At 43.4% G+C, this 18708-nt stretch overlaps 1 protein-coding gene across 1 annotated transcript; it reads right to left on the bottom strand.

Annotated features, from left to right (window-relative positions):
- Positions 1 to 1905: 1905 nt before the first annotated feature.
- GDF5 (growth differentiation factor 5) lies at positions 1906 to 6509 on the bottom strand. Its single transcript, XM_020998516.2, has 2 exons — positions 5496 to 6509; positions 1906 to 4046 (listed from the first exon to the last, which is right to left on the bottom strand). The coding sequence occupies exons 1-2, from the start codon at positions 6112 to 6114 to the stop codon at positions 3178 to 3180; spliced, it is 1488 nt and encodes a 495-aa protein (XP_020854175.1). The 5' UTR covers positions 6115 to 6509; the 3' UTR covers positions 1906 to 3177.
- Positions 6510 to 18708: the final 12199 nt, after the last annotated feature.

Here is an 18708-nt window from a genome sequence, read left to right as displayed (position 1 = left end):
ACTCTTTCATGTCTTCTTATCCTGTATAATTCTTATGAAGGTCTTTCTGTAACTTCTCTGTAAAGGTTCTACCCAACCTACCCGAGTTCTTACTTCAGTCCTATTAATATTTTTTTAATGTCCCAGTGCAGTCCTTCAGTTACCTATATCCCTCCCTCCTGCTGCATAGCCAACACACCTCCTTTTCTATACACAAATATCCATGATGATATATTTTGTTCCATTTCTTGAGTGAGTCACTACTGGTAATACGTTGTAGCCTACTTACACCTACTATATATCTTTCCATTACTCTTTGGGTAACTTGTCATTGAATTCTTCTGATATCTTGATGTTTTATGATTCACAACCATTACTGGGAATATACTGGTATTAAAAATGTGAGTTTTGTGGCAGCAAGTAGCTCAGGATTATTGAAAGCCCTGTGCAGTATCCATACATGCATCTTTCCTGTGTAATTATGGCCCTAGCATGCATATATATTACATGTTATATATGTACATACATACATAGAGGCATATACATATGTATATGCACATACATATATACATATACACACATATACACATATACATACACATACATATACACATATACATATATGCAATACATATACATACATATACATTGAACTGCCTATCCAATTGCTTTTCATAATTTGAGAACAGGCATTCTGCATCTACTTTCCAGTGGACTTTTATCCATGCATCTCCAGTGCACACAAACATTTTTGGGAGGCAAAAGGATAAATAAAAGGATTGCGTTGCAGCAGTAGGGGCCCAGTTGAGGGCTGGGTAACACAAATTTATAGTGGACACATAGTTTCATGAATTCCTCCAGTAGCATTTCTGTATCAGGATTGGAGAAGACAGGCTGATAGAATTATCCAGCACTGGGTAACTGGGAAGGACAAAGGAAGAAGGGACTCAAAGGTGAAGAAAAGTGCATTATTGGAATGTATGGCCACAAGACTATGAAGGGAGGGAAACAAAATTGAAGCAGGGGCGATGGACTAAGAGAACAGAAGGGGATGAAGTGCCTAAAGGCCACAGTGAGGGTGGAGAGCAGATTTAGGAGGGTTGCAGTTGTGGAAGAGTTACAACAAAAGGTTCTGGCCAGAGAGGGGAACTTCAGTTATCCATCACATGCTCTGGTTTTGGCAAGGCCTCACAATAACCCTGTGAAGTCATTACAAATATTATTATCTCTGTTTCAGAGATATAGAAACTAAGGCCCAGAATGGAAGTTAACCCGGGGTTCCAACCAAGGACTCTGGCAGGCTGACATCTTAATTCTTGCCCTAGTCAACCTTAGTTAGTTTCTGGGCTAGACCTCAGATACCTAGATTGTGTCCCAGGGGGGAGGAGGGCAGCAGATCTAGGGTGTAACTAAGAAATAAAAGATTGGAATAAAGATAAACTAGTGGGGAATGATGTCATCTGGGGTACCCCCTTGGGAAGTGAGGTTGTATGAAGTATTTGTAAGGGCTCCCATTTCTGATGTTCACCATATTATTAAGTCTCCACACCTGAAGAAGCCCCACATTCCAAGTCCTCAACCTAAGACTTCCCTTCATCTCCCAGTCTCCCTATTCCAATTCTCCACACCTAAGGGAGCACCATATCTCTAAATTCCACACATTTCAGGAAGATGACTATCCCAATTTTTCAAACCCGAGGGAGCTCCCAAACTCTGGAGTGCCTACACGTGTAAGGACCACATCCCAAGTGCCTATATCTAAAAGGGGCCCACATTCCTAAGTTTGGAGAGATTCCACATTCTAAGCCCCCTTACCTGAGGTTGTCCCCTTACTCTCTGGTTCCCAAGAAGGGGGTACCACATCCCTGATTTCCCCACATTTCAGGGAGTCAAATGTCCTAGATCCCCCAAACTGAGGATGTCTCATGTCTCTTGAGTTTTCATGCCTAAAAGGGTTCTATTTCTGAGGTCCCACACCTGAGGGAGTCCTGTATCCCAGAGTCCCCTTATAGGTCAAAGGCAGAAGGGGTATTAACCCTTAGTGTGGAGGAAGTCACTTAAGATGATGTACAAGGGTCATATTTAGTGCTGAAGATGAGACTCCCAGGTCAATAAATGAAGTTGTCACTGTTTTCTTCCTATATTTTTTAAAAGAAAGACTGAACAGACTTTTTTTTAGAGAACTGGATCAGACAGGGGAATGTTAGTGAGAAAACTCACTGAAGAGACAACTCTTTTCACCCAGGAGCAAGCAGAGGCTTCCAGCCAAAACAACTTTGGGAGCAGAAGGAATGGGGTCATAGGGGAGCTGCCAGGCCCAGCCCTTTTTCTGGGCAGTTTTACAGCTCAGGTTGGGGGAGGAGCTAGAGAGGCAAATATCCTTGCCATCCTGCTTCACCTGGGGATAAAAGCAAGCCCCCCCCCCCATTTTGAATACAGCAAACATGACCTTTAGGAGGATGGAGTGAAACAGTCACAGCTGTAAGTTGTGTTTTTGCTCTTTATCTTGGCCAATGTACAGTTTAATCTAACAATATAACAGTCTAATACCCTTTCCCCCATCCCTGCTGCCCCTGAAACCCTCATCCCTGCTCCCCCACCCTTGCCCATTTAGCTCCTCTTTCTGCCAAGCTGGAAATAGAAAAGGTCACTGTACACTCTTGTGTGTATGTGGAGTCACACCCAATGCTATCTTTCCAGGCAGACCCCAGGAAGCAGCCAGACTTCCCTAGGGGTTCCTGAGACTGAGGTGAAATGTCTGAGACGGAGTCTAGAACTGAGAAAGGACTTCCTGAAGAAAATTAGCTCCTGATATCTCCATACCCTCAAGTCTGTACTTCCTAGGCATAACCTGGAAGCCTGAGCAGCACTGATGCTGGTGCCTCATGAGAGGGATCCTCTGATGCCTGGGAAGTACGCAGATTGGGATGGGACTCCCTCAGATGGGAACATGCCTTCTGGGAAAGATGCTCTTTGGTGAGGGGCTTTCTAGCCAGAGTCATGGAAAGGGAAATTGGAAGAGGCCCTGGAAGTACTACCCTTTCTCCAAGGGCAAAATGAGGCTTAACAAATTGCTCTTAGCTGTGTCTCCCCACCCCATCCATGGTCCTGGGAATTAGGATACCGATGAAAAAATGGAGGCCATGTAACAGTGGCCATGACCATGGAGAAAGGTGGGTGGCTGGAGGGGTGATGCTGCTACCTGCAGCCACAGGACTCCACAACCATGTCCTCATACTGCTTGTAGACCACATTGTTGGCAGAATCAATGAAGAGGATGCTGATAGGACTTAACCTGGTGGGTACACAGCAGGTAGGGGGGGTAGATTCTGGATCCATGGAGTTCATGAGAGTCTGGATGACAGCATGGTTGGTGGGCTCCAGGTGAGATCGAAGGGGAAACTCACAGAGTCCTTCACAGTGGAAGGCCTCATATTCCAGGGGTGCAATGATCCAGTCATCCCAGCCCATGTCCTTGAAATTAACATGCAGTGCCTTGCGACTGCAACGGGCCTTGGGATTCTTGCTGGGTCGCTTGCCCTGACGGGTTGTGAGTGGGGCCCGCCGTTTCCGACGCTGACTAAATAGGTACTCATACACAGTCTTATCATCTTGGCCAGAGCGAGCCTTGATTTCATTAAAGAACAGATCACGTTTCTTAGTGCGGCCAAACACCAGAAACAAGGCCTTCTCGTGGACCTGACGGGCAACTCGGTCAAAGCCCACACCACGTAGGTCCATGACACGGCCTCGATCCCAGGCCTCCAGCTCCAAACACAGCTGAGCTGAGTTCTTAAAATTTCGGAAAAGCTTCCAGATGTCAAACACTTCCCAACGGGGGCTATCCAGACCTGGCACAGAACGTACATCAAGCAAGATACCTGGTTGCCGGCCACTGGGACAGCTAGACAACTTCAGCTGGGCTGGCCGCCCAAGGATAGATGGCTTTGACCCATCTGAGGGCTTTTTCCGCAGTATCCGTAACTCAGCTCCCAACAGCCCATCTTTTTCCAGAGCACTGATATCAAACACATATCTCTGCTTCCTGACTGCAGGACCTCTGTCATCTAGAGAGAAAGAAACAGGGTCATTCTTGATGTTCCTGCAGTCTCTGTAGTGTACAGGAAGAGGCTACTGAAACTAAGAAAACTACTTAATGTTTTCTCCACTAGGACAAGGGCTGGGATCCTACATTCTGAGAGTGTACAAATGAAGAGAACTTACTAAGCAACAAATATCTTAACATGTCCATTGTGGGCATATACATGCAAGCAAGTATATGATGTCCTCTGTGTAAGCACATTCTATATTCAGGGCATGTGTGTATCATGGGAGACAGAGACAGAGAGAATGCATGACTGTATTGAAGCCAATATCCTGTGTGTGAACTGTATGTGCTGTACTCATTGGGTAGATGAATATGTCTTTATAGATGACCATACGATAGAGTTTCAGTATATGTCAGAATGTGTTGTCCTTCCTAAACACCAATTTGCCACCAGGGAGTATTCATATGTTGGCCCAGAAAGTGACTAATTGGACTTTTAAACTCCTCATCTCCCCTCCCTGAGCAACTTCAGTGCTAGGGGACATGGGGACTTACTTTATGAGTCCTGAAGGAATCACAGCTTTCCCTAACTGGGCACACAGCCAGGCTACCTCCCCCACCCCAACCAGGCTTGCTGCCACTGAGCCTGGCTCAGCCTCACCCCCTCCCCCAATATCAAGTGCTTAATGAGTATGTTCTCCTCCTTCCCCAAACTCTCTCCCAGAAAGCACTCAAGAAGAAGTTCTAAGAATCATAGAATTTTAGAAACTCATAGGTGGAAGGACCTTAGAAACCATCTAGTACAACCCCCTTATTTTTTTATATGGAGACAAAGTGAGACCCAAAAAGTAAGTCACTTGTAAAAGATCACAAGAGAGTTAAGTGGCCAGAATGAAACAGAAGACTTTTGAGCACTACAGTTGCAAAAAGTGAGGAGAGCCTATGTTCTCCTGGGTTGTATTATAAAAGTAACAAACCATTTAGCTTTGTTTAGGACAGGAGTACTCATTGATGATATTCTTCTCCCACCCCATCCCCCAGCCGAAATCCCACCTCCTCTGCAATGAATCCCCTGTTCCCCTCAATATTCCCAACACTCACCTCTGATCTAGCTTCATCTAGAACTAAGGGAGGAGAATCCACGAAAATGAAGAACAAGGAACTGAGAAACAGGACACCTGGGTTCTCATCCCAGCTCATGCAACCAATTCACTGTGACCTTCAGCAAGTCTCTCGCCCTGTCTGAACCTCAGTTTTCTCCTCTGTAAACTCACGGACCTAGACTGGATGAACCTTAAGGTCCCTTCCTGCTCTGACGTCCTACAATTAGATGTCCTAATGCATGTAGCCCAAACAACCAGATGCACAATACAAGAGGTAACCTCTGGCATGTGTAACTGGTGCACTGGGAGATAAATACACTCCCCTAGACATCCCTCCTTGACCTGGGGTCAGCATTGCCTCTCACCTTGCCCTTTGTCTATGAAGCTGGTGATGGTGTTGGCCAGCCCAGCTTCCAGCTTCACGCTGCCATTGACTCCCTTCCTATCAGCATCCGATAGCGTCCTGTACAGGGAGAGCATGTATTCATGGGGCGTGACTGGGGGCGGTCGGAATGGTTCCTTGGGCTCGCTTGGGGGCCCCGGCTCCTTGGCCTTTTTCAGTAGGAAGGTACTGGAACTGGGGCCACCCTTTGGAGGAACCTTGGCACCAGGGTGCTGCCCTTTGGGGGTCACAGTCCGAGCTCCAGCCTGCCTTGCCTGGGGGAATTCTGGCTTGGGCTCAGGACCTCCGGATCTCGAGGGCATCTTTTTGGGCTGATCCTTCTTGGGTAGTAGGCCTCCAGCTTGGCTGGCGCTGCCCTTTGCCCTGGCATTAGTGGCTGCCCCATTGAAGCCATGTCCCCCCGGCCTGAAGCTGCCTCTGGCCGGGGGGGAACGCTCCTTGGCTTCTGCCTTGGCCAATCCCGGTCTGGACCCTGAGGTTCTCTGTGCCAGGTCTGGGGCACTCAGAACAGTGCTGATAAGATCTAGGTCCAACCAAGTCAGGTGCCAGAGCAAGAAAGCGAGGAGTCTTGGGAGTTTCATCCTCTAACCTGCCGCTGAATGGCACCAAAGAGAACAGCGGCGAAGGTACCTCTGGTTTGGCAGGAGAAACCATGAAAGGAACGAAACCTCAAAGGCAACAGCAGCAGCGGCAGCGGCAGCGACAGCGGCGGCAGCAGCAGCAGCAGCGGGAAGGGCTTTCTCCTCAGTCTGAGACTCTTTAAATCTGCCTCTTGCGCGTCTGTATCCAGTCCCATAGTGGAAATGCTCTTGTATCCAGACGTGCGCCCGTCTTCAGTCAGCAGCTGAAAATAACTCGTTCTTGAAAGAAGAAAGCCGACCGCCCCTTTTCTCCTGCAGGACTGACGGAGGGTTTGAAGGAGGCTTGTTTTAAGTCTGAGGGTTTTTTCCAAGAAGGAAGAATGGCGTAATGCTGCCTCTGGGCTCCAGTTTTTTTTTTTAAGTTTTGAATCCCTTCCAGTGAAAATATTTCACACACACACACACACACACACACACACACACACACACACACACACACGCCTGCAGGTGCTCAGTGGAAAAAAAAATCTTTTACAAACCTGAACTCAGGAATTGGAAACGGAATTCCAACAAAAACCAATTTAATTACTCTCTGATGTCATGCTGTCTAAACTAATTTAAGTACGATATATTTATGTGAAAGAAAAAAAAAAGTCGTCTCTGCCCTTTCACGGACTGTGACTCACACGGGATTGGGGATGGGGGGTGGGGGCGGCTCAGTGGGACCCTCATGCCCAGGGGCTGCCCTGGAGCCTTGGGAGGAGCTCGGGGCCTCCGCCTCCGGTGTGCAGAGCCAGCCCCTTCCAGAGGAGAAAGCAATTCACGGGTCTTAAGCCACACCACCAAGGGGAGGGGGCGGCGGGTTGTGGGGAGGGGGGGGCGGGTCTGGGTTTTCAAAGTCAAGTCCTTGGAGTGTTTTTAAAGTAGTTACAACCCAGCCTCTGAGTTGGGGCCTAACGGAGGGGGCACGTAACAGAGTCAGCAGTATTTACCAACTGCTCCTTTTATTTTAATAAACTTTCGGTGACCTGGAGACAGGTATGCCCTCTTCTACCGCACAAGAAAGAGCTTAGAAGATGCTCAGGCCCCAGAATATCACCCTGTGCATGTCACCCCTTCAGATCCCACTCCCGCAGGGTAGATAGGTGGAGATGGTTTGCAGAGGCCGCTCCAAAGTTCCTATCAGTTAGCGGACTTGACAGCCCTTCATTAGGGATCGGGATTTGCCCAGTCCTGGAGCAGCAGTGACCCCTGCAGGACAAGGGAAACTTTCACCACGTAATCTGAGGTGCCTCTCACCATTCTGGAGACATTTATGGGAGAATTATGGGGGAAAATGCCAAATCGAAAACCAGGCACTTTCCTGGAAGCTGAAGCCGATGCTGAGCAGGACATTGTAGTCTGGCAGGGGAGGAAAGCTTAATGAAGAAGATAAGGTTTTAGTCCAGGTGTAATAATAATAATAATGACAAGGTAATAATGGCTCTCTAAGGTTTGTAAAGCATCCTTTACAAACATCAGCTTACCTTATCTTCACAATCTGAAGAGGTAGGTGCTATTATTATCTCCATTTTACAGATGTGGGAAATGAGGCAGGTAGAGGTTGCCCAGACTTGCCCAGGGTCACACAAGTAGTCAGTGTGTGATACTGAATTTGAACTTGGTTTTCCCGACTTCAGGCCCATCACTCTAGCCACTGAAACCATCTAGCTGCAGGTGTGGGTGTGCATGGTTTGTCACATTACAATAGCTCTTATCCAGATCCTTCAAGCTGCTGAGATCTGGGAGCCTACAACTATGGAGTATATTGCCCTTATTGTTCCAGGAATAAGGGGACAGTAGAAATCAACGAGCTGAAACTTTACCAACAAGAAATCAGTAGGTTAGGAATTAATTGATCTTAGAAAGCTATACAGAGCCAGCTGTAGCTCAAGCTTCTTGGTTTTTGGACAGAGGAAGTGAAGGCCGAAGGAGAAATAAGTCTAGGAAAGAAAAGAAGAATGATTCTACTCATACCAACCTAATTTCAAGTTGTCCTCGGAGAAATGAGTCTTTCACTGCCATTGCCATTAAGATCCAGGACCTGGGGCAGCTAGGTGGTGCAGTGGATAGAGCGCCAGCCCTGAAGTTAGGAGGACCTGAGTTCAAATAGGGACTCACACTTGACACTTACTAGCTGTGGGCAAGTCACTTAACCCCCAATTGCCTAAAAAAAAAAAAGATCCAGGATCTAAGCTTCTATTAAATCCTCAGGTTTAGGAAAAGCAAAACCTTAGCTCTGGGAATACCCAGTGCTCACTGGTCTGGCTATTGAATTGAACATCAGAAGACCTGGGCCCTAAAAGCAAGGCTTAATGATATGACATTTGCCCTAGCCCTTGGTACCAAATGGGGCCAATGAGCTGTAAAGCCATGGAACAAGACTGTGGAGTAAGGGAGATGTCAGGACAAAGAGTGCAGGAAATCCATAGTAGAAAATCGAAGTTGAGAAGGTTGTAAGAGAACTCATAGCTCACTGTATTCTGCTGTGAGACAATCTTCTCACCCTCTACAACACACTGGGATCCTGGAGACATTGAACACCCTCAAAACATAGGACATTATCAGTGGGGAGGGGGCTTTCAGGCATGGGGAGGGGGAGAGAGGGAAAGGCCTGGGGACAGGGTGGGAGGCACTCTCAGGGGAAATGCCCAAGGGACACATTTGGCTCTTACTAAAAAGGTGACTAATCACTTCTGTCCCCTTTGGTAATTGCAACCAGATGCTGCCTCTGGCAGTGCCGACATCTTTAATTACTGGGACCCAGAGCCCTGGTCCCCCCTCCCTCCCCCTACGTCTCCCTTATATGTCAACAATATTAATGTCTAACTCTAGGCAGAGCATGGGAGCCTTGGGAAGCAGTCACTCTGTCTGAAATGCAAGGCGTGAAAATAATAGCAAGTTCTTACATTTGGTTTTTCTATTAATAAATTTTGTCTTAAAGCAGACAACAAAAACAAACAAAATAAAACATAAAAGCCTTGCAAAAAGTTAATCAAAACAACACAAAAATCTGATTGCAAATGTTTGTACTTGCAAGTGTTTGCTTTTATTATTTGTCTGTTAAAAGAAAAGAAGGTGGTGTTTTAACAAGGCAGTACCACCATTCCCACTGTATTAAACCTCAGCTTTATTGCTATTTAACACTGTCTTCCACTTAGATAGCTACCATCAGTGAATATGTTGTTCTTTTGCAAACTCTTATAGTTGTAGAAAGCTTTTCATTTCATAAAACATTCCCTATTTATTATTTCATTTGAATCTCACTTTATCCCATGAATTAGGAAGGGCAGGGATTATCATGCTCATTTTACATAGGAGGAAACAGAGGCTATAACTTCACCCTGCAAGTTGGGGGGGGGGGAAACAGATTAGAATCCCTCACCTGACTCCCCAGCCTGGTCCTCTTTCTATCTTTGAGGCATAAGGTGAACCTAGCATTGAAAATTTATTAAAAGCCTACCAGGGTAGCCAGCTAGAAAGAGCCCCTGATTTATACCCTAACTCCATTAAGGTGCTTCTGCCCTCATCAATTTATTTTAGATTAGCATAAGCTAGACACTCCTGGAATAGAAAACATGACCTTTAAGAGATTCAGATAATCTATCGATCAACAAGTATTTATTAATAATTGTTATTGACATTTATATAGTGTTTTAAAGTTTGTAAAGCATTTTCATATATTATCTCATTTGAGCCTCAACAACATTGTTAGGTGGGTACTATTATTCCCATTTTAAAGATAAGAAAATTGAGGCTCAGAAAGGTAGTGTCTGGTCCATGGCCTTATAGCTAGTTAATGTCAGAGGAAGGACTTGAATCTATTTTTCTGACTTCAAATCCAACACTATCCTATGAGATTTCACATTTTCTGATTGATCAGCCCTTTGCACACAGGTTTGTGCAACAGAAAATTAATGTAACTAGTTGTTGCTCTTAAAGAGTTTACAATCATTTCAGCAAAGCTACAGAATATAAAATAACCCACATACATCATCAGCATTTCTATGTAGTACCAACAAAACCTAGCAGCAACAGATAGAAAAAGAAATTTCATTTAAAAAAACCACAGACAATATAAAACACTTGGGAGTCTACCTGTCAAGACAAACCCAGGGATTACATGAACACAATTAGGAAACATTTTTCACAAAAATAAAGACAGATTTAATCTGGAGAAATATTAATTGTTCATGGATAGGCTGAGCCAATATAATAAAAATGACAATTCTGTCCAAGTTAATTTACTTATTCAGTGCTATGCCAATCAAACTACCAAAAATTATTTTATAGAGCTAGAAAAAAATAATAACAAAATTCAGCTGGAAGAACAAAAGATCAAGAATATCCAGGGAATCAATGAAAAAAAATTACAAAGGAAGGTGGCCTAGCAGTTTCAGATTTCAAACTATATGAAATTGCCAAGTGGTAATCATTAAAACAATACTGGCTAAGAAATAGAATGGTGTATCTGTGGAATAGATTTGACACACAATACATAATAGTAAATGGTCATAGTAATCTAGTGTTTGATAAATCCAAAGATCCAAGCTTTTGGGGTAAAAACTCAACATTTAACAAAAATTGCTGGGCAAACTGGAAAGCAGCTGGGCAGTATAGACCAACATCTCACACTTGTTAACCCCCAAACCGGTTTGTTCTAAGAAAAACAAACAAAATTAGGCTATGTGTCCACATTTTTATTTCTCTCACAAGCTGGTGACACGCATTGCATGGGAGTTACAGTTCAGAACTGAACCCCGCCTAAGCAGGCCAGGCCAGAACTGGCCCAATTTGGGATTTAAGGGTACAGGGTTACATACCCTTCAAAGAGTAGGTGTTCCCAAGGGGTGTCAATCTGATTAGTCAACACACTGGGAGGTGGGCTATATTAAAATGACAGTCTTTGAGTACTGTGATTTAAGTCACTTAATCCTGGTACAATACCGTTTCAATAGAGGCTGATATCATCCCACCATCGTTCTACCTCTAGACAGAGTAAATATCTGTTCTGTCAGACCACCCCCCAACCAGACCACTCTCAGCCTTGGGCTGTCTACGAAGAAGAACCTGTTTTCTACCCAGGCCTGAGCAGATTAAATTAATTAAACGCAATTTTATTATCAGTAACGTTCTTGGGAAGAACTTTAAAGAAGGAGGCTGGCTGGGGAGGGGAGGAGCTCTGAGAATCACTTTTCACACACTGTACACTAAGATTAGGTCAAAATGAGTATATGGTTTAGACATAAATGGCGGTAACATAAACAAATTAGGGGAGCATGGAAAAATATACCTGTCAGATCTATGGATAAGGGAAGAGTTTATAACCAAACAAGAGACAGAGGCATCACAGGATGTAAAATGGATAATTTTGATTATATGAAATAAAAAGCTTTTGCACAAACAAAACTAATGCAGCCAAAATTAGAAGGAAAACAGAAAATTGGGGGAAATTTTTACTGCAACTTTCTCTGATAAAGACTTCATTTCTCAAATATATAGGGAACTAAGCCAAATTTATAAGAATATGAGTCATTCCCCAGTTGATAAATGACCAAAGCATATGAACAGACAGTTTTCAGAAGAAGAACTCAATAGTCACATGAAAAATATTCTAAATCACTCCAGATTAGAGAAATGCAAATTAAAACAACTCTGAGAAACTGATGAGGTCTAGAGGTTAGGAGTCCTGGAATCTGAAAATCACGACATTTGGGTCCTGCCTGAAATTCGACCCATGCCTTCTTTCAGCCAAAAACAAGGTTTATTGAAGATTCGCCATATTAGCCAGACTCTTAAGGAATCTGAGCACCTATGGGCTATTAGCTAGATGTTGAAAATCTGAGCATCTTAATGGAGACAAGATGGACCTTATATACAGAAAGACTGTAGGAGGGATCCAGAAATGGCTAAATAGTCTATGACTCAATAGAATTCCAGGGAAATGGAGCCTAGCTGGGACCAAGGGTGGGAAGTGGCCTGGCTCCATAGGGAGGCAAGACAATGGAGGGCCAGGCTAGGTAATTGGGGGATTGGGTATAGCCAAAACAATCATGCCAGGGATCTCCTAGATCAAGTGGGAGAATTCAAGGACAATCCAAAGGTTTTCTAGGGCCCATAGACAAATGGAGCCCAAATTGGGACAAAGGTCTCACTTCAGGCCCATACCCCATCAAAACCACCTCACCTCTATCATATTGCCTAACATGACTGAAAAGGGAAATGACAAATGCTGGAGGAGGTGAGGAAAAATTGGGACACTAATGGTACTACTGGTGTTGTGAACTAATCTAACCATTCTGGGGAACAGTTTGCAACTATGCCCAAAGAATGATAAAACTGTGCATACCCTTTGACCCAGCAGTAGCCCTACTATGTATGTATTCCAAAGAGATCAAAGAAAAAGGAAAAGAACCGATTTGTACAAAAATATTTATAGCAGCTCTTCTTATGGGGGCAAAGAATTAGAAATAGAGGGGATACCCATCAATTGGGAATGGCTGAACAAGTTGTGGTATATGATTATGGTGGAGTATTATTGTGCCATAAGAAATGAGGAGCAAGATGGTTTCAGAAAAACCTGGGAAGACACATGAACTGACACAAAATGAAGTAAGCAGAACCAGGAGAACATTGAGTAAGGATGATCAACTGTGAAAGATTTAGTTACTCTGATCCAATGATCCGAGAAAATTCCAAAGGACCCACGATGAAAAGTGCTATCCACCTCCAGAGGTAAACTCTAAATGCAGATTGAAGAATACTTTTTCTACTTTTATTTTTGTTGTTTTCTTTTGTCTGTTTTCTTTTGCAACATGGCTAATATAGAAATATGTTTTGCATGACTTCACATGTATAATCAATATCAAATTGCTTGCCACCTCAAGGAGGTGGGGAGTGGTGCTGGACCCCTAAAAAAGAAAAGCCCCTGAACTTTCCCACAAATTTCAGGAATCCAGCCCCTAAACTCAGATTCCTGGCATTCACCTGAGGCACCCAAGCCCATGCCAGTCAATAATTCTTTTAACTGCCTTTTCATTCTAGCTCTCTGGCCACTTAACTTTCTCAGTTGTCTACATCTGGCCCACCCCAGGCTACTTGCCACTCCTAGATCCCATCCAAATCTTCCCACAATCTTTTTCCCCCCAATAAAAATATCCGTCCTGTCCCTATCAAATGCAAAGACTCACTAGGAGTCTGGACCACTTGTATTGGAGTCACAGATACACTTGCTCCTTGGACTGGAATGCTTGAGTAGTGGAATTCTTTTGCTCCGTACCCTCGCATTTTGGGGTTCCCAGAACCCCTAGACTGCATCAGTAGGAAGGAGGAAGATAATTTGGAACTCAAATTTAAAAAAAAATGATTGTTAATGATGAGGATGGGGTCTAGACTCCAAAAAGGAAAAACCCTGGAGAAAAGTGGGAAAACACATGGCCAAATCTCTGTCAGTCTCCTAAGGGTATAATCCTATCAACTGGCCTTTTATTATGGCCTACAACCAATCTACCTCCCTATGGTCCCTGGCTATTCCCCACCCTTGACCCTAACTAGACTCCATTCTCCCTAGGCCACTTGGTCCAGGTCCCAAGCCTTCTGTTTGCCCCAGCTTACTGGCCACTCCCATTCAGATCTTCCTTAGGCCCCTCCTCCAGTCACCCCAAACTACTTGGCCACTCCTAGATCCCTCTCACAGTCTTTTTGTATATAAGGTCCTTCTTGTCTCCATTAAGGTGCTCAGGTTCTTAAAATCTAGCCACTGCTCAGATTTTTACAACCTAGCTAGCGGCTCACAGGTACTCAGATTCTTTAAGATTCTGGCTAATACGGTGGATCTTTAATAAACCTTGTCTTTGGCTGAAGGAAGGCTTGGGTCAAATTCTTTTGAGCAGGACTGTGTGTTATGATTTTCAGGTCCCTGTACCCCTGCACCCCTAAACCTCAACAGTTAAAAACATTTTACATGTAATTTGGAAATATTTAATGAAATAAAAATATAAAAAAGTTTACAATCTAGTTGAGGAAACAAAAACTAAGATGTAACCAATGGCGTATTCCCCCCTGTTGGGGTGCTTGGGTGCTTATGCTTAGGTGCTTATGTTTGGGTGCTTGTACTCGGACCCCAATTTCTTCCCAGCCTCAGAAACACTGTCCCTTGATAATCATTTAAGATCAATCGAGCCCCAATAAGGGCCAAAAACCTAAATTAATCTTTTTCTCTCTGAGTGAACTAAAAACACCCCTTCCTGTGTCAAGCAAATTCCAGATAGAGCTGATCAGTATTCTTCTTGTTTGTTATCACTGGGCCCAGGATGTCTAGGACCAGATAATCTCTTGAATAATGGGATTTTTCTTATCTTGAGTTTCAATTGAGAACTGACCACTCCTTAACCACTCCCTAATCCCGCCCTGAATCACCTAGTTAGCATATTTGACACATGTTTTATTGCATCTTATTCTATATAAACTTTACCTGTACCTCTCAAGGCTGCAGGAATCCTTAAGAATCCTTGCCCGCTGAAAAGTGTAACAATAAACTTTGCCACCTTGGCTTTAGATTGCTTGAGTTTGTGAATTCATTCCAGACAACCCATTTTGTACTTTGGTTTTTTGAGGGGTCCCAACCTCTCAACCCTCATCACCTCCAACCCCAAACTCTTAGTGTACAAAAAAAAAAGGTAGGATTCAATATTGGAGAGAGCCTTTCCCCCCAAATCACTAACTTTTTTTTGGCTAATTTTGTCCCCACCCAGAGATGCCTCTGAGAATATTGACCATAACTCCTATCTAGGTCTCCACAAATGTGGATGAATTTGATGGGAATCCCATTGGGATTCAATGGGAATAGGAATTCCTAATGGGAATCAAATAGGATGAATCCCATTTGAGCTCTCAAGGTAACACTGCATATCAGATACAGGACAGTCTTTACTCCACCTCACAGGATTTGCAAAAAACGCTCAGAGGACCCAAAGTAACTCAAAACAGTACAATCTTTCTTCCTCTCTGGAACATACCTCCTTCCCCCCAGGACTCTTTAAAGTCCTTCCAACTTATAGCACCACCCTGTGGTTTATGCTCCACTTAGAAGGGAAATTATCTTGTGGTTATTAAGCAAGCAGCTCCATGACATTTCGGTGAGTCTGAAGACTCCTCTCTTCAGTCCTCTGAAGTCACAATTGTGAGTCCCACTTTCACTCCCAGGAACCCATAGGATTTGGAATCTACCCTCCATCCTGAAGAAAAAAGGAACTTAGGATTGCTAGCAAGGTAACCCTTTTCCATCAGACCTGCATTGTGAATTGCTCACAGTAAGAGAGGACAAAGTTCAGGCTTTTTCCTCCCCTGTGGGTTTCACACCTTGCTAAGCCTCTAGCTTCTTGTGCAAAAGCCTCTTCTCTCCAGAGCAGCCCAGGAGTTCCCTGACTCCTAAAGGCTGGATTCCAAGCATCTTTTTTTTTCTTTCCAAAAGGTTGGTATTGCCGAGTAACTCTCCTCTCTTTAGAAAGCTTGATCCCTCAACTCTTCAAACTTAGAGTGGCTAGAGGGGCAACCATGAGTCGGGTGTTGCCCAGAAACTCAATACTTCTCCCTCTAGATAACTGGATCCTCAAACTTGAATTTTAGGGTCTAAGAACTCCACTCTCAGCTATGTGGCTGTGAGTACACATGATTTCCAATTTGGCTTTGCTCCCAATGCAGCCATTAGCAGCTAATAGGTGTGGGAAATCATTATCACAACACTTAGATTTGCTACTCTCACAGAAAAGGGGCAACTCTGCAAATGATCTGCTTTTTTTATATAGCCCAGAAAAAGAAGGGAGTTGCTCTTCCCAACAGTAGTCCAAACCAATCAATTTATCTCAATCACTGAGGCTGATCCTTCATGAGGCACAAAGGAAAATATTCATATCCCTCATAAAGAGATGCAAAGTCCCAAAGGCTGACCTCTCCATGAGGCTCACCAAGTTGACCAGAGAACTTCTTTGATCAATACTTCACACACACATGAAACAGACATTAAGAAATATAAGAAACAAGTATTAAAACTGTGGCGTATAATAGTGCTTTCAGAATTCAAAGGAAAGTTAAGACATTGAGAACTGAAGTGATCAGGAAAGGCTTCATGGAACACCACGCCATGGAAAGTACGTGGGATTTGAAACAAAGTAAGTTGCTTTTTGCAGATGATAAATAACAGTTTATTTAGAGAACCACAGAAAATCAACCAAAAAATTAATTGAAGCAATTAAGAACTTCAGTAAAGTAGCACTATATAAAATAAGTCCAGCAAAATCATCATCCTTTCTGAAAATTACCAACAAAACCCAGTAGGAAAAGACAGAAAAATAAATTATATTCAAAATAACTACCAAATGTACAAAATATTGTGACATATAAAAAGTTGAGAGACAAAGTTTCTGGGTAATTAATCATTTTATTAATCATGACAGCATATAATTAATAAAAGGGGTCAGTGGCACCCAAAAACCCCTCATCAAACCCCTTCAATGCTTATATGCCCTTAGAAGAGTCACTTAACCTCCACTGCCTAGCCAAAAAAAAGAGTGGATGTTCCTAAGGGTGGCAATCCACTGGGATTGGTTGAGAGGTAGGCTTATTCTAATGAGGGTGGGACCCTGATTACTCACTCTTGGACAAAGAAATTTATGTTTTATGCAAGACTACCCCACATAGGGCAATCTAGACAAAAGGGGGTCTACCTGCTCAAAATGTTGACATTATTAATCAAATTATTAAATTATACAGAAATTAAGTCTCTTGAACCTTTTTAAATGCCATATTGCTCATATCTGAGTTGTGCCAATATTAAAAAACGACAATGAACTAAATTAATTTACATTTGTAGTGCAATACCAAAAACCACCACAGGGTTTCTTTGTAGAAGTTGACAAAATAATAACAGAACTCATATCCCAACTCTATGGTAAATCAGTCTAGTTCTCTATTATCCCCTGTACATAAGCCATTTCCCCCTTGTCTTGTCTCCAGTAATACCTAGCCAACCACCAACCCCAGATTACTCCTAGCATCTGCTTCCTTTGATACTACTCACTTGCTGCTGATTTGAGCTAGAGAAAATCACAAAACCTCACTGACTGCACTGACTATGAATTTGTTACATGATTTCAACTAGGATGTTGCTGCAGCAAGACATGCCTTTTTGTACCTTAGCCCTAAGTGATTCATTATCCCACTCACCACAGTGGCTATCCCAAACCTTTTCATCCCTCCTCAAGCCTTCCATAGCACCTCCCTCCCCTACCCTCTTCGCTAAAGAACTTGGCTCATATTTTATTGAAAAAATCATAGGCATTCAATGAGATCTCCTTCTTATTTTCTCTTCCTTATTCTATACCGTTCTTATATCTCTCCTTTCCTGCCCCTATCTACTGGCTCTTACCTTGCGTACAAACGGACCCATGTCTCCCTCACCCAACTGAAACTGCTCTCTCCAAATTTACCAGTGATTTCTAAATTTTGAAATGTTTTTTTTTTCTCAGTCCTCACCCTTCTCAACCTATCTGCTTCCTTCAAATACCCTCTTCTCCCGAATACTCTTTCCTCTTTAGGTTTTCATCATACTAATTTCTCCTGGTTCCCTTCCTACCTCTCTGATCACTCCTTTCTTAGTCTCTTTGGACTCTTAACTGTCCATGTCTCCCAAAGCTTCATCCTGGGCCATCTTTTTTCCTTCAATACTATTTCACTTGGTGATCTCATCAGTTCCCATGGGCTCAACTACCAAAGCAGATGATTCTGAAATCTGCACGTCCAGTCCTAGTCTCCTTTCTGATCCCCAGCTCATATTATCACCTGTCTTTTGGATACATCAAACTGGATAATGCAACATGTCCAAAACAGAACTCATTATGTTTTCACCCAAGCCCTCTCATCTGATGAACTTTCCTATTACTATCTAGTGTCCTCATCCTCCCAGGCCCTCAGGCCCCAAGGTCTTGGTAGAAACCTCATTCTCACTCACCCCATATATGCAATCTATTGCCACATCTTGTCATTTTTACCTTCATAACAGCCTTCATATACATCCATTTCTCTTCACTCCCACAGCCACTACCCAACTTTGGTCCCTAATTATCTTTCATCTAGACTATTACAACAATAATAGTGACAATAATAAGCATTAATTAAATGCCTACTATGTGCCAGGCACTGTGCTAAGTGCTAGAGATACAAAAATAAGCAAAACAGTTTCTGCTCTCAAGAAACTCACAGTCTAATGGGGAGACAACATGAAAACTATGTACAAACAAGATATATGCCTGGGAAAGGCTTCTTAAAGAAGGTGGGAGTGAAGCTGAGACTTGGATACTAGGACTCACCTGGCTATTCTTCATCAACTGGACTTTCAATATTTTTTTTCCCTGTAAAACAGGGGGAGAACTCAATAATCTCTAAAGTTCCTGCGAGCTCTGCCATTTTGTGATTTCAAGGACAAGTCATGCCAGATTAATCTGAGTTTTCTTACAGGACTGCTAGACTGTCAGGGACAGCTAGGTGGAACAGTGGATA

The sequence above is a fragment of the Phascolarctos cinereus genome, unplaced genomic scaffold (genome assembly GCF_003287225.1).
Source record: "Phascolarctos cinereus isolate Bilbo 61053 unplaced genomic scaffold, phaCin_HiC Scaffold_2;HRSCAF=192, whole genome shotgun sequence".
NCBI classification, from domain to species: Eukaryota; Metazoa; Chordata; class Mammalia; order Diprotodontia; family Phascolarctidae; genus Phascolarctos; species Phascolarctos cinereus.
This window is presented reverse-complemented; position numbering and strand designations above follow the sequence as displayed.